The 27,072-nt window shown below is 53.3% G+C and overlaps 1 protein-coding gene across 1 annotated transcript in view; it reads left to right on the top strand.

The window, feature by feature from the left end:
* The window catches only part of Arid3a (AT-rich interaction domain 3A), a 33,309-nt gene extending 9,422 nt beyond the window's left edge, over positions 1-23,887 (top strand). The window contains exons 4-9 of the mRNA XM_090339715.1: positions 11,678-11,750; positions 16,415-16,598; positions 16,817-17,064; positions 18,733-19,011; positions 21,802-21,903; positions 23,068-23,887. Coding sequence (XP_090195841.1) covers positions 11,678-11,750; positions 16,415-16,598; positions 16,817-17,064; positions 18,733-19,011; positions 21,802-21,903; positions 23,068-23,267 — 1,086 coding nt within the window. The 3' untranslated portion in view covers positions 23,268-23,887. The remainder of the gene's footprint in view (positions 1-11,677; positions 11,751-16,414; positions 16,599-16,816; positions 17,065-18,732; positions 19,012-21,801; positions 21,904-23,067) is intronic.
* The last annotated feature ends 3,185 nt before the right edge of the window (positions 23,888-27,072 follow it).

Below are 27,072 nucleotides of genomic sequence, written 5' to 3'. Positions count from 1 at the left end.
CGTCTGGCATGCAAGACCGAGTGTGTGTCCTGTGGGCTGAGAGCCAGCCCTGGCGGCTGGCCCAGGAGGGTGTCTTCTTGGGGCTCTGGAGCTTGGGTTGCCCCTGCCAGGGAGGAGAGGGGAGGGGAGGTGTGGGCAGCCCCTTGGCAGGCAGTACCAGCCTCATCAAAGCCACTGTGGCTCCTGGCACAGGGCCAGCGGGCTGTGGTGGGCTGGGAAAAAAAAAGGGGCCTGCCCACCAAGACTGGCAAGGTGCCCTAACCCGTGCCAGCCCTGGGAACCACGCTGACTCAGCCGGAAAGGCCTTATCTGGGCCCTGCGTCACCATCCAGCGGCCTGGGTCACCGCCGCCATGGCTGGCTCCCTTTGCTCGGCTTCTGCGGAGTGCCAGCTCCGCCCTATGCTTTCTAATAACACACGCCACAGCCCAGGGAGCGGTGCCCGGAGGCGCGGTGGCCCGACGCAGGGCACACGGGGTGAGCCACCCTGGGCCTGGTGGAGGCGTGGCAGCTGGTGGCATGTGTTGTGGCTTGTGTCTGCCTCCCCGAACCTCCCGTTGGGTGTCTGCTTGCCTTTCCCCTGTCTCGGTCATTGGCGTGTCCTGTCTGTGGGCCTCCACGGGGCCATGTGTGGGCTGGGGCCACGGGGGCTTCACTAGAAGTGGCTGTGTGTGGATGTGCCCTGTGCCGGGGATGCTGTCTGTGTTTGTGTACATGTGGCCGGTGTGACCTTCATGTGCGTGTGTGTGTGTGTGTGTGTGTGTGTGTGTGTGTGTTTGTGTGTTGGATCTGGGGCTTAAACTCAGGACCCTGGGCACTGTCTCTGAACTTTTTTTTCTTTTTACTCAAGACTGGCACTTTACCACTTGTACTATAGCATCACTTCTAGCTTTTTTTTTTTGATGGTTCATTGGAGATTAGAGTCTCATGGACTTTCCTGCCCTGGCTGGTTTTGAACCATCATCTTCATATCTCAGCATCCTGAGTAGCTAGGATTACAGGCTCTGGGCCAAGGTGTAGCGTCATGGCCATACGTGTCCCGGCATCCAGCTTGTCTGTGGGTATGGCAGGGTGACTGTGGGGGACAGCTTCGTTCTGATGGGGCCCGCCTCATGGGGTATTTGTGTCCCCGTCTGCTGCACAGGTGTGTGGAGGGAGGAGTGTGTGCGCACACGCACGGGAGCCTATCCAGGCTGTGCAGTGGGGGTGGGGGACTGTTATCCATTACCCTCCCGCCTGCTCCAGCCAGCCCTGGGCACAAGTCAGCTGCCTGCCACCCTCCTGGGTGTGCGATGGAGGTGCTGATGCAGACCTTGGCCACTGAGGTACAGACACAGGCCGAGCCCCTGCTTCAGACAGACCCAGCCTCAGTTGCCCGCCTGAACCGCCATCCTTTCCATGATCACCCAGGTGGAAGCCATTCATTTCTGGCAGCTCTGTTGTAGCCGATGCATGACCCCTAAGGTCATCTATCTCCAGCTCTGTGACGCTGCCCAGTGACCCCAGTCCAGCAGTCCTGTCCACCCCTTGCCGGGTCGGGAGCAGCCTTGGTGAGGTGGGCACGCGAGGGGCGGCTGGGATCCTCCTCCTCTCTGCTCGCCCAGCTGTGCATGGCTGAGGACAATGGGGGTCACAGGGGGTTAAACGGGAACTAATCTGGCCATTGAAGGCCCCCAAGGCTGGGATGTGGCCTTGCCCTGTGGTCAGGGTTGCGGGGGGTGGGGGGGGAGCGTGTAGGGTCAGCGTGAGGGCCACCCTGCAAGCTTGCATTCTGGACACAGGCTTGGAACCTGTGCTTTGGGGACCAGACCCCCGCAGCCACATCAGCACCCCCCAGACCTATCAGTCTGCACTGGTTGTGTGTGTCAAGGGACATGTGAAAATCGGGGCTGTCATCCTCGCTTCTCAGGAGGCTGAGATCTGAGGCTTGAGATTCAAAGCCAGCAGAACCGGAAGTGTGAAGAGTGTTAGCCTTAAGCAAAAGAGCTCAGGGACAGTGCCCAGGCCTAGAGTTCAAATCCTGTGACTACTACCACCAATAAAAACTGGCTGGGCCTAGAATCCCCCGATGGAAGCTGAGGCCAATGCAGGAGGAGGGTGGTCAAGAGACAGGTAGATGAGTGGTTGACCCGGGCGACAGATGGGGACACAAGGACACATATGTCCAAGATCATCACTGTCGCTGGGGGCTCGAGGACTTCACATGAGCTGTGTCTTGCCTCCTCTGACACCTCCTTTCTGCCACACCCTAAACATCTGCCCCCCACATCACCCCCATAATTCCTCCTTCATTGGCATCTACCCTGGGGCAGCAGGCGGGCCTGGCAGGTGGGCGTGGCGGCCTCTCCCAGTCCTGTCAGTCCCTGCTAGACAGAAGCTCGCTCTTGGTGTGGAAGCCAAGCCGAAGGTTGGGCCTGAGAGTGACTTAAGGCTCCCATGGGCCTATGCAAGGAACTTCGGGGGATGCTGGCCTCTTGAGCCACCTGCTTGTTGTTTGACAAGGCCGTGCAGTCTAGACTCTGGCCATGGAGACCCCAAGTGGACATTTTAGAACAGCTTTCCAGGGCTCTGCGGGCTGTGTTCAGGGAAATGGACTGCCTCTTCCTCAGGACAGATTTTGTGTTGCCTAAGGGGTGCTGGGGTGAAGCTCTGACCTCCAACCCGCTCCCCAGTCTCTGATGGGGGACGGGGTGACCACAGGCCCTCACCATCGCACTCGAGGCACGCCTCCAGTCCAGCTCTTGGCCGGTTCATGATAGATATGAGTGACCTGGACTTGTTTCTCTGTTCGGGCTGACTTCCAGGCAGTGATCCTGAAGTCTCAGCCTTCTGCTTAGCTGGGATGATAGGCGTGAGCCCCCCGACGTTCTGCTATGGCCGTGGGAGCGCTGGAGCCCTGCCCCCACCCACCCGGGGACTGACCTCCTCCTGCCCTTGTGAAATGACCTTCTAGTAAAACCCCCTTCCTTCCAGCTGGCCCTGCAACTGCTCAGGCCAGCCAGGGAGGGCACCTCCCCGGTGGGTTACAGACTTGCCATGTCATTTCTGCCACCTGGGGCCTTCCAATCCCTCCTCTGTACACTCCCCACAGCCATTGCCGGACACAGGGGCTTCCTCAGTGCCAGCCCCCATGGGGCCTTAGTTTCCCCAACTGTGAGGTGGCCTAGCAACCACATCCCCTTGTCACCTGTCCGATACAGTCTTGGAGCTGCCTGCTCTTCCATGAACACTCACTGGCCCTTGCCTGGCTACTTAGGAAGCTGAGATCTGAGGATCATGGTCTGAAATCAATCTGGGCAAGAGAGTCTAGAGCACTGTCTTTGGACTTTCTCAAGGCTAGAGCTCTACCACTTGAGCCACAGCATCACATGCAGCCTTTTCTATGTATGTGATACCAAGGAATGGAACCTGGGTCTTTGTGCATGCTAGGCAAGCACTCTACCACTAGGCCAAACTCCCGGCCCCTCCAGGAGACTCTTATCTCCAATTAATCACTAAAGAAAAGGCCAAAAGTGGAGCCATGATCCAAGTGGCAGATTGCCAGCCTTGAGCACAAAAGCTCAGAGACAGTGCCCAGTCCCTGATTCAAGCCCCGGTAAGTAAATAAAATAATGTAATATAAATCAATAAATAAAAGCCAACCAGAAAGACAGAAAGCAAAGAGTTTAAGGGAGGTCAGTTAATTTACCCACCCCCTGGCCGGGAGTTTGGCCTAGTAGTAGAATGCTTGCCTAGCATGCATGAAGACCAGGGTTCGGTTCCTTGGTACCACATACATAGAAAAACAGCCGGAAGTGGTACTGAGGCTCAAGTGGTAGAGCTCTAGCCTTGAGAAAGTCCAAGGACAGAGCTCACGCCCAGGACTGGCCAAAATAAAAAATTTACCCATCCCATTCCACCACCACCACCCTGCAAAAAAAAAAAAAAATCTCACAATCTGGAAATCCAGAAAAAAGTGTCTGGAAGCTTCGGCTCTGTGTCGTTCTGTGTGGTCATTTCAAGAGCTCTATTAATATCTATCGTGGGTGGGGTGCTGTGTGTTTAGATTTGGGGGGGTGACCAGGCGGGCAGATGTTTTGGCCCTGCCCGGAATCACTTCCCCAATTTCCTGTGAGCCCAGGAGGCCCTACTGCCTGCAGAGCTGACGGGAAATGAAAAAGGGCCGAAAAAGCCGCCTGGCCCCAGCCTGGCCGGGGAAGCCCCTGGCCTGGCAGGTGCACCTTGAAGCTGATCCGTAGCCACGCAAGAGCCCAGAGAGGGCTAGGCAGGCCCTGAGGTCTGCCACTCATTGCAGACCGCTGGGCTCTTCCCCTCCTCCACACCTTCCTGGTACCCTGAGTTCATTTCTGCTGCTGACCTGGAGCTTCCTGAACTGGAAGTCTATGTGTCCGTTTTCTTATTTTCCTCTCTCTCTCTCTCTCTCCTTTTGTCTGTTGTGGGACTTGAACTCCACGCCTGAGTGCTGTCCCTGAGCTCTTTTTCTCTAGGCTAGCGCTCCACTCCTTTGAGCCGCAGCTCCACTTTCCAGTTTTCTGGTGGTTCACGAGCGATCAGAGGCTCATGGACTTTCTCGACCCACAAGGCTTTGAACTGTGATCCTCAGATGAGCCACTGGTGCCTGGCAGAACATTCTTGAAGGTGGCCCCAGACCATTGCGCTCTGCCTCTGCCTCCAGATTCCGTCTCTTCGCCCCATGGCGAGTATAGTAAGGGTGAGGCAGGCCAGCAGCGAGTGAGGGACTGCGCGGCTACGTCCTTCCAGCTGACTGGCGGCCTTTCCACAGCCCCGCTGAGTGTCCCTTCCCCATGTCCCGCATGCCATTCTAGTCTTGGTGGCTTTGCTCTCTCACTCTGGGTGCAGTGTCCAGTAAGGACCGGTCCCCTCTGCCACGTCCTTCCTGGTGTCACAGAACTGTCAGAAAGAACCAGGAACTACCTGATCCCTCGACAGGCACCGGACATCCCTGTAGAGTTGAGTATAGGGGGTGTGGAAGAGGCCTCGTGGGGGGAGTGGGGGTGTTTCCATGGAAGGCCATGGTGGCCCCCGCAGGACCCTGCCCACCTGGCCTGGAGAGCCCCCGGGGCTGAGTCATTCCAAGGGCCTAAGGGCCTCACAGATGCTGCGATAACCCCATGCTCACAGAGGTGAAAGGTGAAGCAGATGAGGGGACCCCAGAGCTGCCTGGAGGGGTGAGCCATCACAGAACTGTGACAGAGGCTGGGATGAGGCCCTGCCCAGGCTTTCTGCAAGCTGCAGGAATCAGAGGAGAGGACAACAGGGAAGAACTGGAGGTAGAGGGTGACGCTTGTGCAAAGGCCCTGGGGCAGGACTGGAGTGGAGAACAAAATAGGTCCAGGTGGCCTTAACACATTTAGTAAGAAGGAAGGGAGAGTGAGAGGGAGGAAGAGAGGGAGGGGGGGGGAGGGAAGAAGAAACTGGAGACTGAACAGATCCAGCAGGCCTGGGGCAATCAAGTAGGAAGACCAGCTAGGAGTTGGGCCCTGCCCCAGTGGGTCGGCAGCTGGAGAGAGGTGGCCTGAGGTTGACATTTAAGGTCTCAAAGCCCCAGGACCCTCTGCCCTTGGAATCTGGGAGAAGGAAGTGTCATCTGATGTACTGCTCTGGTGGCTGCAGGGGTTTGGTGTGGGAGGGGGGATTGGGAGACACGGTAGGTTGTTTTTTTTTTGTTAGCAGCTGCAGTGAGTCAGTCATGTTGGATCCCAAATGCAAGCGTGCAAAAGTAGATGAGCTGACAGAATACTCCCAGTGGCACATTTGCTTTAGCCAGAGGCAGCCACCACCCTGGTGTCCTCGGGTAGCTCAGTGGATCAGCCAGGGTGGTCCCCAAACACTGGAGCATTGCATAGCCAGGAATAAGGAGGTCACTGTGACCTGGCCCTCTCTATGTTATGGCGGGACCCTGAGGGCAGGGACAGACTCAGGCTCAGAGAGAGGCCAGACGAGAATGGCCACAGCATGTGGCTCCATCCATAAGAAACATACAGAACAGGCGAGCCAGAGACCAGGAAGTGGATCCAGGGACCAGGGAAGGAGCAGGGTGGTTGTTTGCTCATAAAGATAGGACTGTCTTTGGGGTAATAGAATGCTCTTCAACTAGACACAGGCAGAGGTTATAGCACAATCTATGTATACGCTGCTCACTTTAAATTAGCTAATAGCATGTGATCTGAGTTGTACGTCAGTACTTTGTGTGTGTGCATGTGAGTCCTGGGGCTTGAACTCAGGACCTGGACACTGTCCCAGAGCTTTTTCATTCAAGGCAGGCAACCCTACCACTTGGAGCTACAACTGCACTTTCCATTTTCTGTGAAGAGTTTCATGGACTTTCCTGCCCAGACTGGCTTCGAACCAGGATGCTCAGATCTCACCCTTCTGCGTAGCTAGGACACATGTGAGCCACCAGCGGCCTGGCCTTTAACTTTTTCTTCAAGGCTGGTACTCCACCACTCCAGCCACAGCTCTACTTCCAGCTTTTTGGTGGTTTACTGGAGGTTAGAGCCTCACAGACTTTCCTGCCTCGGCTGGCTTGGAACTATGATCCTCAGATCTTGGCCTCCTGAGTAGCGAGGATTATAGGGGTGAGTCTGGGGGCCCAGCCCTCATACATAGGGGTTAAGAGCTTTAGCTCTAACCTTGTCCTGGTTGGTTTTGTTTTTTTTTTTCCCCTTGTCTTCCTGATTTCCTGAAGTCTGGCCCAGCCCTTGTCTCCCCTGAAGATCCTCATTCCTGGGGTCCACCCTCCCCAATGGGTATATCATCCCAGGTGGGGCCTTGTGGACTTTGGAGTCATGGGGAGACTGCAGGGGCGGGGGGAGGCAGGGAGGACAGAACCTGCCTAGGGGAGCAAAGGTCTCCCCATAGGGGCCCCATGGGTGGACGGCCGTTTCTTTATAGCCTGGGCCTCTAAGCTACAGACACTGGGGGGCAGCTGCCCAGGTGGGGCCCAGCTGGGGACAGACCACAGTCACATGACCCTGGGCAGCTGGTCTGGGTCAGGTCCAGCCGGGTCTAGGGAAGAGCTCCTCTCCCCTCCCTCCTCTCCCCTCCCTCCTTTCCCCTCCCTCCCTCTTCTCTCCTGCCCCGCCCTGGCCCTAGTTGGCTTTGTGGATTTTCTTGAAGCTCTAAGGCATTTTCCTAAGCCATGATGGATTGAGTGCCCATCCTACAGGGTGTTGATCTGCTGGACCAACTGCATAACTGACCCCCCACTCCTCCCCCCAAAAAAACCCCATCCTGAAACTGTTTGTCCTTCAGGGCTTGGGGGAGGCTCTCAGTTTTTCCTTCCCTACTCAAGGCCACACCTAGCCCTTGCCACACCTGAACTTGGGGTTCTGTTTTATGTAATGGGCTGGCACCATACTCTGTCCTCCTATTCGCTCCCTTTCCCCGCCAGCAAGTGGCCTGAGAAAGGTTGGGGGGACTGGACAGAGGATGACTCTCCCTGGTGCCAAATGTAAGGCAGGGAAGGGAGAATAGCCAGGAAGGCTGAGAGAGGGAGAAGCAAGCCCTGCCGAGAAGCAGAATTGCATCTAGGGCAGAGGCCACCGCCAGTGTAAAGGCCCTGGGGTGTGTGTTTTGCTCAAAAAGCAGCTGAGAAGGGGTGGACTGGTGGGAGCCATGAAAAGCTATAGGGTAGGGGAGGGAATCCTGCTCAACCAGCTGGAGTAGCCCCTCTGCTCCCAGGTCTACGTGGCTCGGCAAAAGGGAAGGAAGGTCCATGTGGCCTCACCCTCCCTGTGCCTCAGTTTCCCCATCTATAAAATGGGTGGCTCTGGGAAGGCAGCTCGACTTGGATGTCCACAGATTGACAACCTCTGGGTGTCTTGCCCTCTGCTTAGGCCTCCTGCAGGTAGTGTGTGCGTGTATGTGTGTGTGTGCGCGCATGTGTGTTGTGTGTGCATACACAAGTCCGGGGGCTTGAGCTCTCTCGCCTGGCTTTTTAAGTTCAAGGCTGACATTCTGCCACTCGCGCCGCATCTTCACTTGTGAGTCTTTTGCTGGTTAGTTGGAGATCTGAATCCCTCACTTTTCTGCCTGGGCTGACTTCGAGCTATAAGCCTCAGATCTCCGCCTCCTGCCAAGCTAGGATTACAGGAATGAGCCGCCAATGTCTGGCAGGGTTTGAGACTCCGGGCAGATGAGCCACTGCTTACCCACCTTGGAAAGACTTGAGGGTCCCCTTTGGTCTGAGAACCATGGCAGTACCAGGCCTGGGTTTGACTTAGGACTTTTGGGGGCCCCATAATGTCACCTTTGCTTTTCCCCCACAAGGTTATGGGGGCTGGACAATGTCCCATGGGGCCCTGGCCAGCTGTCCAGGGCGGGACACACCCTGCAGGGGAGCGGAACTGGGGCCCAGAGCCCCATAAAGCTGGGCGGCCTTTACTACCCAGCTTTGTTGTGGGCTTTCTACATTAAAGCTACCTCTTCCACCAGCAGCTGGGGGCCCCCACGGGTCCCCCCTCCTTTATGGCCCGGAGTCAATGGCCCAGCTCCATGGGGGTCTGTCAGTGCCCTGCCACTGGCCCCTCAGCCACCATTTGGCCTGGGGTTTAATGGCTCCGTTCATCTTTCCTGGGCAATGCAATTGATGCCGCTATTTTCTGTCCCAGCCTCAGTTTCCCTACTGGGACCAGAGACATGATGGATCCAGGTGTTTGAGGAAGGCTGTTGTATCACTATCCTTTATGTTTTGGGGGAGACTGAACAAGAAGGGACTCACCCCGGAAATCTCAGCCAGGTCTGAGCCTGGGAAGGGCCCTGGGGGCTCCAGGCCTTGGGCCTGGAGGCCGACTATCCATCTGGGCTGGGAAGGAGCCAGGAGGCCTCTGTTAGCATCTCGGGTGCCAAGCATCTCTGGACTACACCCTCATTCTTCCCTCTGTAATCACCTTCACATTTGTCACAGTGTCCTGGACTCACCACTCCAGTCTACCTAAAGACATCTGCAAAAGATTCTTCTCCCCAAAAACAGCCCTTCCGCCCCAGCAGGCTCCGTGATGAGAACGTGTGTGTGTCTGCACACCAGCACAGGGGACTTGAACTCAGAGCCTCACACGCTCAACTCAGCTTTTGTGTCCAGGGCTAGTTCTGGGGCTGGGAATGTGGCTTAGTGGTAGAGTGCTGGCCTAGCATGCATGAAGCCCTGGGTTCGATTCCTCAGCACCACATACACAGCAAAAGCTGGAAGTGGTGCTGTGGCTCAAATGGTAGTGTGCGAGCGCTAAGTACAGAGAGACTCAGGGCCTTGAGTTCAAGACCTGACAGAAAACGGAGAAAAGAAAAAAAAAAAAAAAAAGGCTAGCGCTTGACTACTTGAGCCACAGAGCCACTTCCGGCCTCTCTGATTAACCGGAGATAAAAAAGCCTCACGGACTTTTCCTGCCTGGGTTGATTGTGAGCCACAATCCTCAGACCTCAGCCTTCTGAGCTCCACGGTGGGCCCTTGATGAGGCCAAGGCAGCTGTGGCTTTGGCCTGTCCTCCACACAATCTTCTCACGTCGCTTCCCTCTCTGTGGCAGCAGAGAGCGGGCAGTGGGGAGCATTTATTGAGTGACTGCTGCATGCTGGGCTCGGGTGTTAGTCAATCACAGATACAGATGAAGCCACAGGAAGAAAAGTAGAGGAAAGCCCCAGGCTAGTGTGGTGGAGGGAGCCAGCTGGGGTGGATGAAGCAGGCCACCGAGGGTGAGGCAGGTCCTTTACGGCCAGCTGTGTCTACCTACAGCCCCCCCCCACCTCACCCCTCAGGCAGCTGGAGGGGAATGGGCCTCTCAGGCCACCATAAATCAGCACAGGAATGCAGGCAGGCTAGTCTGGTGCTGGCCAGGGGTGGGGCACAGACAAAGGCCTGAGCAGCTGGCCTCTGCAAGCCTTCCACCGCCGAGGACACAAGGCCTGGACTCTTCTTAGCCCCTCTTTCTGGAAGTCCACTCCCCTGCCCCCATTCTTTTTGTCCTCCATTACACAGATGGGGAAACTGAGGCCCCCAGATTGGCAAGAGGTGGCAAGAGAATGCCTCCCCCCCCCCCATAGTCAGTACTGATCAGGTTCAGGCCGGGAAGGGGAAAGGGGGGGGGGCGCGGCTCTGCACTTAGGACAGGACTAATGACTGATTATCCTAGCTGAGGCCTTAATTGGTGGTTTCAAGGCCCCCCACAGTGGGCAGGCCTGCTTTCCCAGATGCTTAATTTGCAGCCTGGTATTTTGGCTCTTGCCCCTCCTCGGTAAATTGGCCCCCTCCCTGAGCTTCACTTTCTAATTACCTCTGCCCGCTTCCCCCCGAACTCACCAGCCCTGGCCCATCAGCCAGAGCCTGCGTGCGTGTGCGCTGTTGGTCACCAGAGCTCGACCCCAGCCCCTCCCACACTACCCTCCTGACCACAGCCCAGCCACCCTGACGGCTCATTTTAGCTTTTTCTTTCTGTCAGCCATAGGGAATCCTGGGCACTGTCCCTTAAGCTCCTCCACTCAAGGCTGGGGCTCTGCCACTTTGATTTACAGCCACCCAGTACCCAGCTTTGAAGGCTCACTTTCCTGGCAGGGATTCAACCCCAGGGGCTCAGCTGCCAGGAATAGAACCAGTTGGATCTCAGAGATAAAGTCTTTTCCCCAGTCCCAGCTCTGGCCTTCTACTTGTTGCTGTACCTCAGTTTCCTCATCTGTCTCTCAGGAGCCAATATGCCTGTATATGTCTTATCCCTGGTGGGCATTTGTCTCTGTGAGCCTGGTTGCCGTCGCCGTCAGGATGGGTTGAACCCTGTCACGTACCCATCAGGGATGGTAGGGAACCCACGGTCAGTTAGGGCTCACAATTTTAATCCTGGCTACTTGGGAGGTTGGGATCTGAGGGGCACAGTTTGAAGCCAGCCTGGGCAGACAAGTCCCTAGACTCATCTCCAATGCATCAGCAAAACACACAGAAGGGAGCTGAGAGTGTGGCCTAGTGGCAGAGTGCTTGCCCAGCATACACGAAAACCTGGGTTCAATTCCTAGGTACCACATACAGAGGAAAAAGCCAGAAGTGGTATCAAGTGGTAGAATGCTAGCCTTGAGAAAGCCCAAGGATAGTGCTCAGGGCCTGAGTTCAAGCCTCAGGACTATCCCCAACCCCCTCCCTCCCACCAAAAGAAAAGTCCTGAAGCTCACAATGCTGTCGTGTGCCAACCTTGAGCAAAAAAAAAAAAAAGCTCAGGGACAGCTCCCAGGCCCTGAGTTCAAGCCCTTGAATCAGCACAAAAGAAAGAACAGAATGGAAGCCCAAGGACGTGGCTCAGAAAGAGGATCTTTCTGTTAGAATTAGTAGTGATGGGGATGGGAATGTGTCAGCAGACAGACTGGGGTGACAGCTACTAGCCCCCCCCAGGGGAACTCTGGGACCTCAAGCTCTGGCAGTTAGAAAGGACCTCCCTTAGTGGGGGAAAGGGGGTGGCTGTGCCCCCACAACTGAGTTTCAGCCTCTAGGGTATACAGAGACCAACGCCTATTGTTCGTAGCCCCCTCCATGTTTGTTTCCAAACCCTAGATGCCCCATGCCTCAAGAGCTGCCTGCTACAGCTGCGGGAGAATCGGGGGGGGGGGGCACTGGTCCCCACCAGTGGGGACATGGCTCCTGCCCTGGTGCCAGCCCCTGCTGACCAATTCCCTCTCTCCGCAGCTCTATGAACTTGACGGGGACCCTAAGAGGAAGGAGTTTCTGGATGATTTGTTCAGCTTCATGCAGAAGCGAGGTGAGTCGACTTCTCTGCCCAGTGAGCAGCCAGGCAGTGGGCTCAGATCGGGGAGGCAAACGTCTTGCCCTGAGGTCTGATGGTGGAGACAGGCTGCCCGTGTGGGGTTCGATGGTGGAGGTCTAATGGAGGAGTTAAGATACTGATGATAGGGTCTGATGGAGGAGGCAGGGTTCTAATGTAGAGCGCTGTCCCTGAGCTTTTGTTGACTCACAGTGCCATGCCCAGCTTTTGGGTGGTTCATTGGAGAGAAAAGTCCTACAGATGCCAGGCCCTGATGGCTCACACCTGTAATTCTAGCTACTCAGGAGGCTGAGATCTGAGGATCACGGTTCAAAGCCAGCCCCGGCACAAAAGACTGTGAGACTTTTTTTTCATTGCCAGTCATGGGGCTTGAACTCAGGACCTGAGCAACTGTCCTTAGGCATTCTCTAGGCTTGAGCTCTACCACTTGAGCTACAGAACCACTTCTAATTTTTTCCATATATGTGGCACCGAGGAATCAAACACAGGTCTTCATGCATGCTAGACAAGCACTCTGCTACCGAGCCAAACTCTCCTCCCTGTGAGACTCTTATCTCTAATTAACTATCAGAAAACTGGAAGTGGCACGGTGGCTTAAGTGGTAGAGTGCTAGCTTTGAGCTGAAGAGCTTAGAGACAGCACCCAGGCCCCTCAACTGACCTTCAACTGACCAAAAAAAAAAAAGGAGAGGGGGGCTCACAGACTTTCCTTGCCCCGGCTGGCTTTGAACCATGATCCTCAGATCTCAGCCTCCTGAGTAACTGGGATTACCAGGCATGAGGCTCCCTACTTTGAGATACCTCCAGGGTAAGAGGGGTTCCTTGCTTCCAGGACACCCCCCCCTCACCAAGTTGTGGCCTGTAGGTGAAGGACAGGGCTAGCCTTTGTTTGAGGAGTGAAGTTAGACCCCAGGTGGGCTCTACAGCCCCTCTCCCCCCCTCCCGCTTTTGCTAATTCAATTTGAGATTCCAGACCCAGTCCTGCCCTCACTCCCACTAAGGGGACTCAGTTTCTCCATTGCCAGCACCGGTGCTACAGCTAGTTCCTGATGTGTTCCAGAAACCCTCAGTGTCCAGTAAGACCCCAAATATACATAGTGCACGGGTGCTGGTGTGTTGCACATTTAGTGAGCCACCCTGCAGCCCAACCCCCTTTGTCCCTCCAGGCAGGGCACAGCCCCCCTGAGGTAAGGAGCCCTGGAGTGGTCCCGCCAGCACACACCAGCCAAAGACAAGTCTGGGCAGGTGCCAGCATAGAGAAACTGAGGTTTAGCACAGTCCCAGTTCCTGGTGATGGGAATAAACTGAACTTGGGGGGAAAGACGTGCGTGAGTGTGTGTGTGTGTGTGTGTGTTCGTGTACCCAACAGTTGTTTCCAGGTCCTGGCCACCCCTGAGTCCTGGCCCAGGGGTGCCTGCCTTAGGGCTGGACTCACAACCTCAGCCCCTTGGACTGTCCAGGGGTGGAGTTTTTACCAGTCTGCTTTTTAGGGCAGGAAACTGAGGCCCAAGGCAGGACTATGGCCTGGGGGCCCCTGGAGCAGGAAAGGGTGGAGGGGACAGAGTCCAGTTGCAGGGGGGCCTGTGGTCCAGCAGCTTGCAGCCGGGGGGCCCTCGCAGGGGCCTCGCCAGCCCCAGCCCGCTTTGTGCCCGCCCTGCCCCTCCCTGGGCTTGTGTAAACACAGCCTCCAGGCCGGAAGGGAGAGGGGAAGGGAGGGGGGCTGCGGCCTCCAGACCCCCCTGCCCAGCTCAGTGGCCTCCGAGTTAACCCCTCCTGTGCCGGGGTGGGGCATCTAGGCCCAGTCCCTGGGTGGAGGCCCCTCTATCTTATCCTCAGCCCCCAACTCAGGCCAGGCCTGCTGCCCCTGGTGTGGCCAGAGAGATCACCCCGGTCTCTTTTATCGTCTGTCCACACCTGCATGAGCCCCTCTGACCCCCTCTGCCCGGCCTCCAGCTCCCAGGCTTAGAAGGGACCATAATTGCTCTGCTGTCAGTAGCCCAGTCTGAGCATGTGGTCAGCAAGGCCAGGGATCCAGACGCTTCAGTTGAACCCCTGATCACACAGAGTCATGAGGATCTGTGACCATCACTACCAACCAACAAACTCCTAAGTTTCCCTTAGAACCCCACCTCAGAACCTTTGTTATCTTCCTAGGTTCTGTCCCTCTTATAATTGGGCTGGAGTGGAAATCTTCGGGGCTGAGAATTTGCACCTTCGCCCTTATTCTCTTTCCTATAAGCCCCTTTTATTTTACTTGGTTGAGCAGGGAGAGTGGCATCCCCAAAATATCCACCACTGGGTGAGACTTGCACCTAAACCCCCTAGACTACTGGGGAGAGGTGGCAGTTACCATCCTGCTTTTCAGGGCAGGAACTGAGGCCTAGGGCCTCATGAACCCAGAATGATAGTAATTAGTTTATTTATTTATTTGTTTATTTATTTTTTTAGTGGGTCATAGGGCTTGAACTGGGTGTGGGCTCTTCTGCCTTACCCTTGAGCCAAGCCCCACTTCCCATTTTCTAGAGGTTATTTGGAGATAACAGTCGCAGGTCATGGGGCCGGGAGTTTGGCCTACTGGTTAAAGTGCTTGCCTAGCATGCACGAAGACCTGGGTTCGATTCCTCGATACCACATACATAGCAAAAAGCCGGAAGTGGTGCTGAGGCTCAAGTGGTAGAGCTCTAGCCTTGAGAAAGTCCAAGGACAGTGCTCAGGCCCTGAGCTCAAGCCCAGGACTGGCAAAAAAAAAAAGAGTCGCAGGTCCTTTTCTGCCCTGGCTGGCTTTGAATCTTGATCCTCAGATCTCAGCCTCCTGAGTAGCTAGGATTACAGGTGTGAGCCACCGAGTCCAGCTTTATTTTTTATTTTTATTTAAAGTTTTTTTTTAAATTGTTACTATAAAGGTAATATACAGAGGTACAGAGGGGTTGCAGTTATATAAGTCAGATAACAAGTACATTTCTTTTTTTTGTTGTTGTTTTTTTTCTTCTTTCTCCACCAGTCCTGGGACTGGATCTCAGGTCCTAGTTACTGTCCTTGAGTTTTCTCAGGGATAGCGCTCTTAACACCTGAACCACAGCACCACTTCTGGCTTCTCCTAGGTATGTGGTATTGAGGAATGGAACCCAGTGCTTTGTGCATGGTAGGCAAGCACTGTTTCGCTAGGCCATGCTTCTGGCCCAACAAGTACATTTCTTATTTTTCTTTTTGCTGGTCCTGGGGCTTGAACTCAGGGCCTGGGCACTGTCCTTGAGCTTTCTCAAGGCTAGAGCGCCACCACTTGAGCCACAGCAATACTTCCAGCTTTTTCTATGTATATGATACCAAGGAATCAAACCCGGGTCTTTGTGCATGCTAGGCAAGCACTCTACCACTAGGTCAAACTCCTGGCCACAAGTACATTTCTTTTTGGACAATGTGTCACCCCTTCCCTTGATGTCTCCCAGTGTTTGTTTTGTTGTTTGTTGTTTTGTTTTATTTTTTCCCCTGATCTTGGGGCCTGAACTCAGGACCTGGACATTGTCCCTAAGCCCTTCTGGCCCTCTATCACTAGCCACAGTGTCACTTCCAGCTTTTTGATAGTTTAGTAGAAATAAGAGTCTCAAAGGGCTGGGAGTTTGGCCTAGCAGTAGAGTGCTTGCCTAGCATGTTCGAATACCCAGGTTTGATTCCTCGGTACCACATACATAGAAAAAGCCAGAAGTGGTGCTGTGGCTCAAGTGGTAGAGCTCTAGCCTTGAGAAAATGCCCAAGGACAGTGTACAGGCCCTGAGCTCAAATGCCAGGACTGGCAGAGAAAGAGAGAGGGAGACTTTTCTGCTCCCTGCCCCAGTTGGCTTTAAACCATGATCCACAGATCTCAGCCTCCTGAGTAGCTAGGATTGCAGGCCAGAGCTGCCACCACGTGACTTTAATGAGTGATATGTGCCAGGCTGGGTGCATAAACTCTGCATAAAACAGATCAACAATAGGAACCGCAGTCAGTAAACAGATGGCTTCATGAGCCCAGAATTACAGACATGGAGGATGTTTGAGTCTGGCTCCTCCTGGTCTGAGGCCCAGGCTTCGCTGGCCTTTGTGAGGATGAGGGAAAGGGAGAAGCATGTGTGAAGGCCCTGGGAAATCTAGGGGAGCAGGAAAGGCTGGGGGCGCCTTCTGTAGCCATCATGGGATTGTGAAGTAGAGCAGGGCAGACATTTGAGTTGGTGGTAGGCCCTCCACCTTCCTGCCAGGCCTGGTCTACCATTCTCTCGTCAGCTCAGCCCTCCCCGCCCCCACTGAGCCCACACAGCCCCTGGGGGACAGGGAAGTGGAGGGAGGGGCCCTGGGGACTGGAGGCTGCCTTGTTTTGGCAGCTGCTGTGGTTGGAGACAGGGAGGGGGAATAACAAAGGCTTGTGTGTCCCCTGCTCCTGTCGCCCCCTCCCCTGGCCTCAGGGGTGCTGTGCAGTTCACACCCATCCCAGGGACACCAGGCCACATCTGGGGACAAAGGCTGTCGTCACTGAGGGTCTCCTCCACGGAACAGATGGAGGTCTGAGACAGACCCACGCTGCAGGGCCCACCATGTCCCCTGCAGGCCAGCTGAACACCAGAGGCCCCTCAGCAGGCCGTGCCCACACCCCCCGCGTCTCCCCCGCAGGCACGCCCGTGAACCGGATTCCCATCATGGCCAAGCAGGTGTTGGACCTGTTCATGCTGTACGTGCTGGTGACAGAGAAAGGCGGCCTCGTGGAGGTCATCAACAAGAAGCTGTGGCGGGAGATCACCAAAGGCCTCAACTTACCCACCTCCATCACCAGTGCGGCCTTCACCCTTCGCACCCAGTAAGCGGCGGGCGGGCAGGGGGCAGCCTGGGCAGCACGGGGGTGCGAGGGTGACCAGAGGACTCGGACACCCCCTCTCGGGACACCTCCCTTCAATCGTCAGGCAGAGGCACAGGGGCTCTAGGGAGATGGGATGGTGCCACCATCTCCCCAGGGCTTTGTGGATGACCCCGGGAGCCCAAATCAGCCTAGCCACCACCCTGCCCTTCTCTCCACAGGTACATGAAGTATCTGTATCCCTACGAGTGTGAGAGGCGGGGCCTGAGCAGCCCCAACGAGCTCCAGGCCGCCATTGACAGCAACCGCAGAGAGGGTCGGCGCCAGAGCTTTGGAGGCTCACTCTTCGCCTACTCGCCCGGTGGGGCCCATAGCATGCTGTCCTCACCCAAGATTCCTGTGCCCTCCCTAGGCCTGGCCGCCAGCACCAATGGCAGCTCCATCACCCCAGCCCCCAAGATCAAGAAAGGTGAGGGCCTGGTATGGGCCTGGGGCAAACATCTTTCATACCACTCGGGATAAACCATGAACCCAGAGGATTTCCAGCAGGCATTACCAATCAGTCATTTCCAGCTGATCGATACTATAGGATCCAGGCATTGCCAATCAATCATTTCCAGCTGACCACGACGACAGCCATGCAGACATTACCAATCCATTACCATTTCTCCAATTCCATGCCTGCCCCTGGGGCTTGCTTCCCAGTGTAGTGCCAAGGCAGACATTATGTATCAAGCGCCCATGTTTTGTCTTCTGTTCGTGGTAGACATCACTAATTGAATGCTGTTTTTCCTGTCTACACTGAGGTAGATTGAGAGCACTGTATCCTTTCCTAATCTAGACACTAACCATTTGTAGCCTCCATCCCTGGAGCCTGGCAGGTGTTCTTGGTTGATCTCTGTGTTCTTTCCTTGTGAGGCTTTGAAATCCTCAACACAGACTTGTGGAGATTGTTCTAACATTTGTCATTGTAATTCTTAAACCATGAAAATCTATTTCTCGGTATCCCGGGAAGAGTCACGGGCTTTTTTGAGCTTGTTAGTAGATATATGTGTGGAGTTTGTGGGGTCTTGAGTGTGTAACATACCCCAGTGTCCACATACCTGCTGGCAAACTCCCCATCTGTGCCAAACATTACCCACTGGTAGCAGGTTTTTCTCCCACTCCGGCCTCTGAATCCTTCCTAACACAGAAAACAGCAACCACGGGTGCCACTGTAATGATAGTGAAGCCTCAGCCAAGGTCAAAGCCTCACACCCAGGAAGGGAGAAGATAATGAGATGGGTGCTGTCCATAGTGTCAAGACAGAGATGGGGCCGGTGCAGTTGGCTCTTGCCTGTAATCCTAGCTACTCAGGAGGCTGAGATGTGAAGATTGTGGTTCAAAGCCAACCTGGGCATAAATAGTCCGTGGGACTCTTATCTCCAATTAACCACTAGAAAACTGGGAGTGGTGCTGAAGCTCCAGGGGGAGGGCAGTAGCCTTGAGCTGAAGTGCTCTAGGACAGTGTCCAGGCCCACAACCCCCCCCCCAAAAAAAAAAAAAAAGACAGCGATGGGTCCACAAAGATGGAAGGCAGATCCAGGAGCAGCTTGGAGCCAAATGCTGATTCCCAGACTCAAAAGCTGCAGGCCTTGGCATGGGTCTGCAGAGGTCTACAGCAGAGAACCCAGCAAGTAGAGGCAACACCAGGTATGACCCTGGGAGGAATAGGAAGAAAAAGAGACCAGGAATCAGAATGGGACATATTTATCCCAATCATTCCAGTCAGAGAAGAAGGGTGTATTTATTTTGCCAATCCTGGGGCTTGAACTCAGGGTGTGGGCCCTGTCCCTGAGCTCTTGTGCTCAAAGCTAGCATTCTACCACGTGAGCCTCAGCTGCATTTTCGATTTTTTTTTTGTCTGAGTAACTTCTTGGAGATAAGAGTCTTCCTGGTGACCTGGCTGGTTTCAAACGGTGATCCTCAGATCTCCGACTCCTGAGTAGCCAGGATTCCAGGTGTGAGCACCACCTCTGGCCTAGCTTGACTTTGAAGCCCTCCCTTTCAGCCCATCCAGGTCCTCCTGGTGTCTGTCCCCCCCCCCCCCCCGGGAGGCTCTGAAGGCATCCCGACCATCTGCTTTTCTTCTGTCTAGAGGAGGATTCAGCCCTTCCTATCACAGTCCCGGGCCGCTTGCCTGTGTCCCTGGCAGGCCACCCCGTGGTGGCAGCTCAAGCAGCGGCTGTGCAAGCGGCAGCGGCCCAGGCAGCGGCCTTGGAGCAGCTGCGGGAGAAGCTGGAATCTGGGGAGCCTCCGGAAAAGAAGATGGCCCTGGTAGCCGACGAGCACCAGCGGCTCATGCAGCGAGCCCTTCAGCAGAACTTCCTGGCCATGACGGCCCAGCTGCCCATGAGCATTCGAATCAATAGCCAAGGTACCACCCAGTGCCCAGGCACGCCATGTTTCCTGTGTCACAGACAAAATAAGGGTTGCAGAGCCATCCTATGTAAAGAGTGGCTGTAAATCAACAAGACCAAAAAAAAAAGGCAAACTAAGCTGGGCGTGGTGGCTCACACCTGTAATCCTACCTACTCAGGAGGCTGAGATCTGAGGATTGTGGTTCAAAGCCAGCCTGGGCACTAAAGAGTCCTTGAGACTCTTTATCTCCAGTGAACCACTAGAAAACCGGACGTGGGGCTGTGGCTTCAGGGATAGGGTGGTGGTAGCCTTGAGCTGAAGAGCTCAGGCAGGGCCAGTGCCCAGCCCAGTGTTCAGGTCTCAATGACTGACAAAAAAAGGGGTGCGGGGGGAACAGTGATGGCTAGGACTCGTGAATTCACATAAAGAGCTGTTCAAGAGTCGGGAGTTTGGCCTAGTGGTAGAGTAGACTGCGCAAAGACCTGGGTTTGATTCCTCGGTACCATGTACCTAGAAAAAAAAAAAAAAAAAGTTGGAAGTGTGCTGTGGCTCGAGTGGTAGAGCTCTAGCCTTGAGAAAACCCAATGACAGTGCTCAGGCCCTGAGTTCAAGGCCTAGTACTAGCCAAAAAAAAAAAACAACAAAAAAACTGTCCAGTTCCATCTCACTGGGGATGGACAAGTAACTAGAGTTTAATTTTAATTTTAGGTGATTGGCACTGTGCATGCATACCTTTAATTGCAACACTCAGGAGGCTGAGACAGGAAGGTTTGAGTTTCCAGAAGCTTGGGGTCACATAGCAAGACCCTGTCTCAAAAATGCAAAAGCTTAGCTGGGAACTGGACAGGCTCATGTCTGTAAACCTAACTCAGAAAGCTGAGATCTAAGGATCACAGTTCCAGGTCAACCTAGGTAGGATAGTCCTTGAGACTCCTATCTCCTATGAACCACAAAAAGCTGGAAATGGAGCTGTGGCCTGAGTGGTAGAGCACTCCACCTGAAGGGGTCCGGGGGCAAGTTCAGCTGGGCCCCAGTAATCCTAGCTACTCAGGAGGCTGAGATCTGAGGATTGTGGTTCATTGCCAGCCTAGGCACTAAAGTCTGTGAGACTTACCTCCAATTAACCACCAGAAAATTGGAAGTGGTGCTGTGGTTCAGGTGATAGAGCACTAGCCCAGAATTCAAGCCCCATGACCAACCGAAGGAGGGAAGAAAAGAGTGCTCACTCCTGTTACTATAGCTACAGAAGACTGAAATCTGGGGCTGGGACCTCGGCCTAGTGGTAGAGTGCTCACATAGCATGCACAAAGCCCTGGGTTCGATTCCTCAGTACCATATACATACAGGAAAAGCCAGACGTAGGACTGTGACTCAAGAGGTAGAGCACTAGCCTTGAGGAAAGCCCAAGGATAGTGCTCATGCCATGAGTTCAAGCCTCAGGACTGGCAAAAAAAAACAAACAAACAATGAGATCTGAAGGGTATACTTCTGAAGCCAAGCCTGTTCATGAGACTCTGATCTCTAATTCACCAACAAAAAGTTAAAAGTGGAGGTGTGACTCAAGGTGTGCAAGCCTTGTGTAGATAAAGCTAAGTATGAGTGCCAGGTTCAAGTCCAGTACCAGCTCCAGATTATATTTGCAGATGACCTGTACACCACATATTTACCTGGCGTATTGAAAGTGATTCAATGTCAGCCCGTGCAGCGCTGTTACACTATATTATATAGCAGTTAATAACATGTTCTCTTCAGGAGCTATTTGATTTTTTTGTTTTTGTTGTTTGGGTACTACGGTTCGAGTTCAGGCTCTGGGTTTACCAAGCAGATGCTCTTTTTTTTTCTTTTTGGTCATTTGTAGAACTTGAACTCAGGGTTGGAGCACTATCCCTGAGCTCTTTCACTCAAGGCTAACCCTCTACCACTTTGAGCCACAGCACCACTTCTGGTTTTCTGGTGGTTAATTTGGAGATAAGAGTCTCACAGACTTGCGTGCCCAGGCTAGCTTTGAACCTCAATCCTCAGATCTCAGCCTCCTGAGTAGCTAGGATTCCAGGCATGAACCACTGGCACCCAGCAGGCAGATGCTCTTCTATTTGAGCTATGCTGCCAGCCTCAGATGTAATTTTCTTTCTAAATATTTTCAGTCCCCAGTTGGTTGAATTCAAGGGAACCTATGGGTAGAATTTCCTCCAGGTAACAGGAAATAAGTCATTTTTGTTTCCATGCTGTTATTGGTACCTGAAATTAGGGCCTGACACTTTGAAAGGGTTTGTTCATCTGGTGCTCTACCACTTTAGCCAAACCTCCAGTTCTGCTTTTGACAGATTATTTGCAGATAGAATTTTTTTTACAGACCTGAGGCTTGAACTCTGGGTCTGGGCACTGTCCTTGAGCTTACTCAAGGCTAACACTACCACTTGAGCCACAGCACCACTTCCAGCTTTTATGTGGTACTGAGGAATAGAACCCAGGGCTTCGTGGATACTAGGCAAGCACTCTACCACCAGGCCACACTCTTGGCCCTGCAGATAGAATCTTGTGGACTTTTCTGCCCAGGCTGGCCTTAAACCACAACCTTCCAGATTCTCAGCCTCACAATAGCTAGGGTTACAGATGTGAGCCAATTGGCACAGAGCTGTCCTGAGTTATTAGCAATACTGGACATGGAACTCAGAATCTGGCGGGAGGGGGGAGTGCAAATCCCTCAAACTAAACAAAGCCAAGGGACTGAGATAGCCAAGGCAGGAAATGAACCCAAAGCATTTGTGATCATAAATGGCCATTCTCTTGTTCTCTTCTTTCCCAGCAGCCTCTGAGAGCCGCCAGGACTCCGCCGTGAGCCTGACCAGCAGTAACGGCAGCAACAGTATTAGCATGTCGGTAGAGATCAATGGTATCATGTACACAGGTAGGACTGGAGGCCGCTGGCCCTGGGGTGGACCCAGCTCTGCCTGGTGGAGCCCGGACTTGGGGGTCGGGGACGGGGAGAGCCGCCGGTGATGGCTGGCTCTAAAAGGAACGGGAGCAGCACAGTAATCTCTATTGTGTATTCTCTCTCTCTTTTTTGTGGGTCATGGGACTTGAACTCTGGGCCTGAGTGCTATCCCTGAGCTCTTCAGCTCAAGGCTACTGCCCTACCCCTTAATCAACAGCCCCTCTTCCCGTTTTCTGCTGGTTAATTGGAGATAAGAGTCTCATGAACTTTATTGCCTGGGCTGGCTTTGAACCACAATCTTCAGATCTTAGCCTCCTGAGTAGCTAGGATTATAGGCGTAAGCCACCATGCCCAGCTTCTTTCTCCTTTTGCAAGTAGTGTTCCCATTTTTATTTTTACTCCCCTCTATTGTGCTGGTCCTGGGGCTTGAACTCAGGACCTGGGCACAGTCCATGAGATTGTTTTTCACTCTAGGCTAGCACTCTACCACTTTGGCCCACAGCTCTACTTGCAGTTGTTTTTGGTAGTTCAGTGGTGTTAAGTGTCTCACAGACTTTCCTTGCCTACTCCAGCTTCCAGCTTCAGTCCTCATATCTCCGCCTCCAGAATAGCTAGGATATGAGCTTACCCCATGCCTGGCTTGCTTTGGTTATTTTGTAGACATGCTCTCATGTGTTTGCTTGGGGCAGTCTCTGACCATGAACTTGCTAGTATAGTCCTGTGACGGGGACGACAGGCACGAACACACCATGCCTGGCTTGTTGATTGAGATGAATCTCATGAGTTTGCCTGAGCCTTAAGTCAGACTTCTTTGATCTGTGCCTCCCATGTAGCTGTGATTATAGGCTTGAGCCATTCACGGTACCCTATCCCCTTGGTTTCCATCACAGTGGAGTCAGGCCACTAGGTGGCGCTCCTGACACAGTACAGTCTGGTTTGCGTGGTGGACAGTCCAACAGTCCATGGGGTCAGAGCCAAGGGTGTCTGTTGGATCTAGGGATGGACGGATGGACTTTTTTTTTTTTTGAGGGGGGTTGTCTTTGACTGAAAGGAGTCGAGAAACTTATTATGCTGGATGACATCTAGTTGGGTACCCAGTTCTGGGTGACACCTTTCTTCTTCTTGTCTTCCTGTCAGGAGTGCTCTTTGCCCAGCCCCCAGCCCCCACGCCCCCCTCAGCGCCCAACAAAGGCAGTGGCAGTGGGGGTACAGGTAACAACACTGGCAACAGAGGAGGCGCCGGCGGGACCAGCAGCAACAGTGGGGGCAGCCAGGCAGGGCCCACCGGGCTGTCTGTGCCCCCCACGTCTTCTACCTCAAATAACGCCTTGCCTTAATTGACCACACCGCATCGCTGCCCACCGAATAGCTCCTTGGAATCACGGATGTCCCCTTCCCTCCCCCCTATAGGAGGTGCCAACTTCCTTCCCTCCAACAGGGTAGGAGGTCCTGGCAACCAGCCATGGCAGGGCCAAGAAGGCAAAAAAAAAAAAAAAAAAGAAAAGAAAAAAAAATACGGGTGGAGGAGGACAGAGATTCACAATGGTGCCACATTAACGCCAAAAAGAGAGAGAGAGAGAGAGAGGAAAAAATATAGATATATATACATACATACATATATATAAATATAAATATAAAGCAAATTTAATAAAACAGGGGAAAACCAAGGAACACTTGAATTTGTAAGGTTTTGGACATTCAGAAAGATGGATTGTGAAGACCACCACAAGCCAGGAGTGCCTCCCTGGGGTCTCGCCCTGGGGTCCAAGACAACCTATTTATTACCTCATGCATTGCCGTAGGGTGCCGTTCTCAGTTCTGCTGGGTTTTTTTGTTTTTAATTATTTTTTATTTTATTTTTATTCATCACGCATTCGTCACTGTCAGCTCCTTCCTTGTGTTGAATGAAAGAAACCCTGGAGCTATCGTCACACACACACACACACAAAAAAAAACAAACAAAAAAAAAAACAAACTTTTTTTTTTCTGTTGCTTTAAGAAGTATGAATTTCCTTTTGTTTTTTTCCTAAAAAAAAAAAAGAAAAGAAATAGTGACACTCAAAAATCTAGGGTTTTTTTTCTAAAAAAGTTTTTTTTGGGGGGGTTTAGCTTTGTAAATAGTCTTATTTTATTCTGGGAGGGCAGGGAAGTTTCAGACTTAGGATATCTATATAGCTCTATATCATATATATTTGTGTTCTTTCAGGGAATGTGGTCTTGGGGCAAGGGGGAAAGAAAGCAAAGAATCCAACCCAGTAATAACCTGCTTAATCTTTCTGGTAACTGGCTTGGATTATTCTGGGAAGTCGGTGCTGGGTGACTGGCAAGCCTGGAACACTGGATCTTGGCACTCAGGGCTGTGGCGCCCTCCAAGGCCTGCCTGCCTGCACTGTCTGCACCCCTGGGTTCTGGAAAAGGAGGGCGGGGCGTATCTGTCTCAGGGATGATCTGCTGGGCTGCTTTGGGGGACTATCAATATGGGGGTGATTGGGGGAAGCTGGGCTTAGCTCAGGGTGTGGATTTTGGGGCCTCAGCTTCCCCGACACCCCTACATTCTCATCTCCTTTCTCTTTCTGTCTTCTCGCTGCTCCTTGTAGAATGGGGTGACCAGCTCCTGTGGCCTACAGAACAGTCATTAGTAACTGGGCACAGGAGGCCCCCTGATTCCTGCTGGAAGCCACTGGGTCTTTGTGCCTGTATCACTGCCAGCCTCCCCTGGTGCCAGCAAGGTAGCACAGGATGGTGCTGGGTTTTGCCATCTTGTGGTGGTGGGGAAGTTGTCTGGCTGTCCCAGGTGGACCCAGGATGTCTTAATTGGGCCCCTGGGAGCCAGGCCTAACGAAGCTGCTGCAGGAGCTTCGAATCCCCAGAGCCCCTTTCTCTGGGGTGGAGGAGGGGCTTTTCTTCCCCTTAGCCCCAGTTTTTCTCTCCTGATTCCCCCCTACCAGGAAGGGGGGGACCTTTCTTTCTTTCTAAATCTCAGGGTGATGGATGTACCCCCTCTCTTCTCTTCCAGGGGAGGGGATGGTAGTCTCTTTTTGACTTTTCTCTCTGGAAATTTCTGCCTGCCCCATTTAGGGAGGTTGGAGACAGTGTGTGTGTGTGTTGTGTGTGTGTGTGTGTGTGTGTGTGTGAGTGAGTGTATGTTGGGGTGTCTTAGCACAATCATTCCTGGAAAATGGGTACTTTGATTCCCTAGATTCAGTCCTAGCCCCTCAGAGCTCCCTGAACTCTGGCTGCATTTGATTCTGTGTGATCCAGCTCTGCTCTTCCTGCCCAGGGCTCTGGCCCAGCTGCCTCAGGGACCCCCATCCCTGTCCCTGCCAGGCTGGGACACTGTGTGTGGGGGGGGACGACTGTCTTCTGTACATTTCTGTCTACCTCAGGTCTTTTTTGATGCCCCAAAGAGCATGTTCCACCTGCCTCCTCTCCCACCCTCCAGCTCACCTACCCCCCACCCCCAAGGAGGAGCCCAGGAGGCCCCTTCCATCTTGAGCTATCCTGTCATGGCAGTCGGATGTCTCCCATGTAGTCTTGGGGGTCCCGCCTGCGCAGAAATGAATCCTGACTGGGGATTCGAAGCCTGTGGGTCATAGTTGTGGGACAGATGGTGGGACAAAGAGAGGGAGAAATGAGGGGAGGGGGTCTGTGTGACCCCTGTACTGTGCCAGAAGCCTCCCTCTTGGTCTCCCACCCTAGCCATCACCCCTCCACCACCTACCATGGATTTAGAAGGTATATTTGGGGGTGTGATTGGCACCCCTTTATGCAAATGAAACAAGAGGCCAAGGCACCAACTATCTGGCACCATAGGGTCTGAGAGGGGATAGAGGGGAACCCCAGACTCAGGGCCAAGAGGGGCTGTGGAATGGGGTGGGGCAGGACCCTTGGACAGGCTGTTTCTAAACGTTCCTTATGAGCCTTTCTGCTGGCATGGGGCTGTCTGATCAGGTATGGGGACGGCTGGGTTCTGTTTTTTACTTTTTATTTTTATTTTGGGGTTTATTTTTTGAGTTCTGCATTTTCTGTTGAGTCACATTGTTTTTCCCTTTTAATTCTATCTGCTTTGTACCTCCCTCCCCCCCCCCCCAGTTTTGGCTTTTGCATTTTTTTCCCCCTCTTTTGGCAAACATGAAAACAGCCTTTTTTTTTTTTTTTTTTCATTCTCAAATCTGTGAAATTTCAATTTCTCTGGGGCTTTGTCAGAAGGCGTGCAGACCACGCCCAAACTCAGGTGAAAGAAAAATAAACTTAAATAAAGGTTATAAACTGCTCTCTACCTCTGGCTGGGCCCGCAGTCGCTCTGATGAACGATAGGGTGGCTGTGACAACTTCAGTTGTCCAGAACATTTGGGTATTAAAAGAAAAGAAAAAAAAAAAAAGGAAAAAAAATTGAAAAGGCCAAAAAAAAAAAAAAAAAAGGTGGGATTTTGAAATTAAAAAAAAAAAACACTGAAAGTTTACATTTTATAACATTATTATGCAGATTGTATTTAAAGTTCAGAAATATTTAAGACAATTGTAACCCCTGTAAAGCTGATGAGATATTAAAACCAGACAAAACACTTCTGACTTTAAGACTGGCTTGAGCTGTTTTTTTGGGGGGGGGAAGGTGAGGGACAGTCAATGGGGTGCCTTATACCTGTGGTGCTGGAAGAGGGGGCTCTCACCTAGCTGTAATTCCAGATGTCCACAAAGTCAGCAATAAACCATGGCTGAAGTGACTCCTTCCTGGTCCTGTGGCCTTCAGTGTCTCACTGGACACCTGGTCCCCGTTTTAGGGATGGGAGGGGTGTACCGGATATGCAGTGAGGGCCACACCTCCTGTCCTCGGCTGTCCCATGACCTCTCTAGTAGGGCTGTGGGTCTTACCACTCTCTGGGGGTCTGGTACTGCCTCTGGGCCTTTGCACGGCTTGTTTGTCAGGCCTGCCTTCCTCCCCTTTGAAAAAGGAACCTCAGTTCTGCTTAGCCCATTTGCTGTCATCCTTTGGGCAGATCCTCTGCTCCAGCCCAGAGCAGCTGGTGGTGGCTGTCTCCCTGAGGAGCCAGCTCCCCACCTCGGTGGCAGCTGTTACCAGTCTTCCCAGGGTGTCCAGAGGAGGCCCCAGGTTCTGAGGTAGTGTCCTTTCCCCTCCTGACA

The sequence above is a fragment of the Megascapheus bottae genome, chromosome 1 (genome assembly GCF_031878675.1).
Source record: "Megascapheus bottae isolate mThoBot1 chromosome 1, mThoBot2.hap1, whole genome shotgun sequence".
NCBI classification, from domain to species: domain Eukaryota; kingdom Metazoa; phylum Chordata; class Mammalia; order Rodentia; family Geomyidae; genus Megascapheus; species Megascapheus bottae.
The sequence above is the reverse complement of the archived record's forward strand: the minus strand, read 5'-3'. Positions and strand labels throughout refer to the sequence as shown.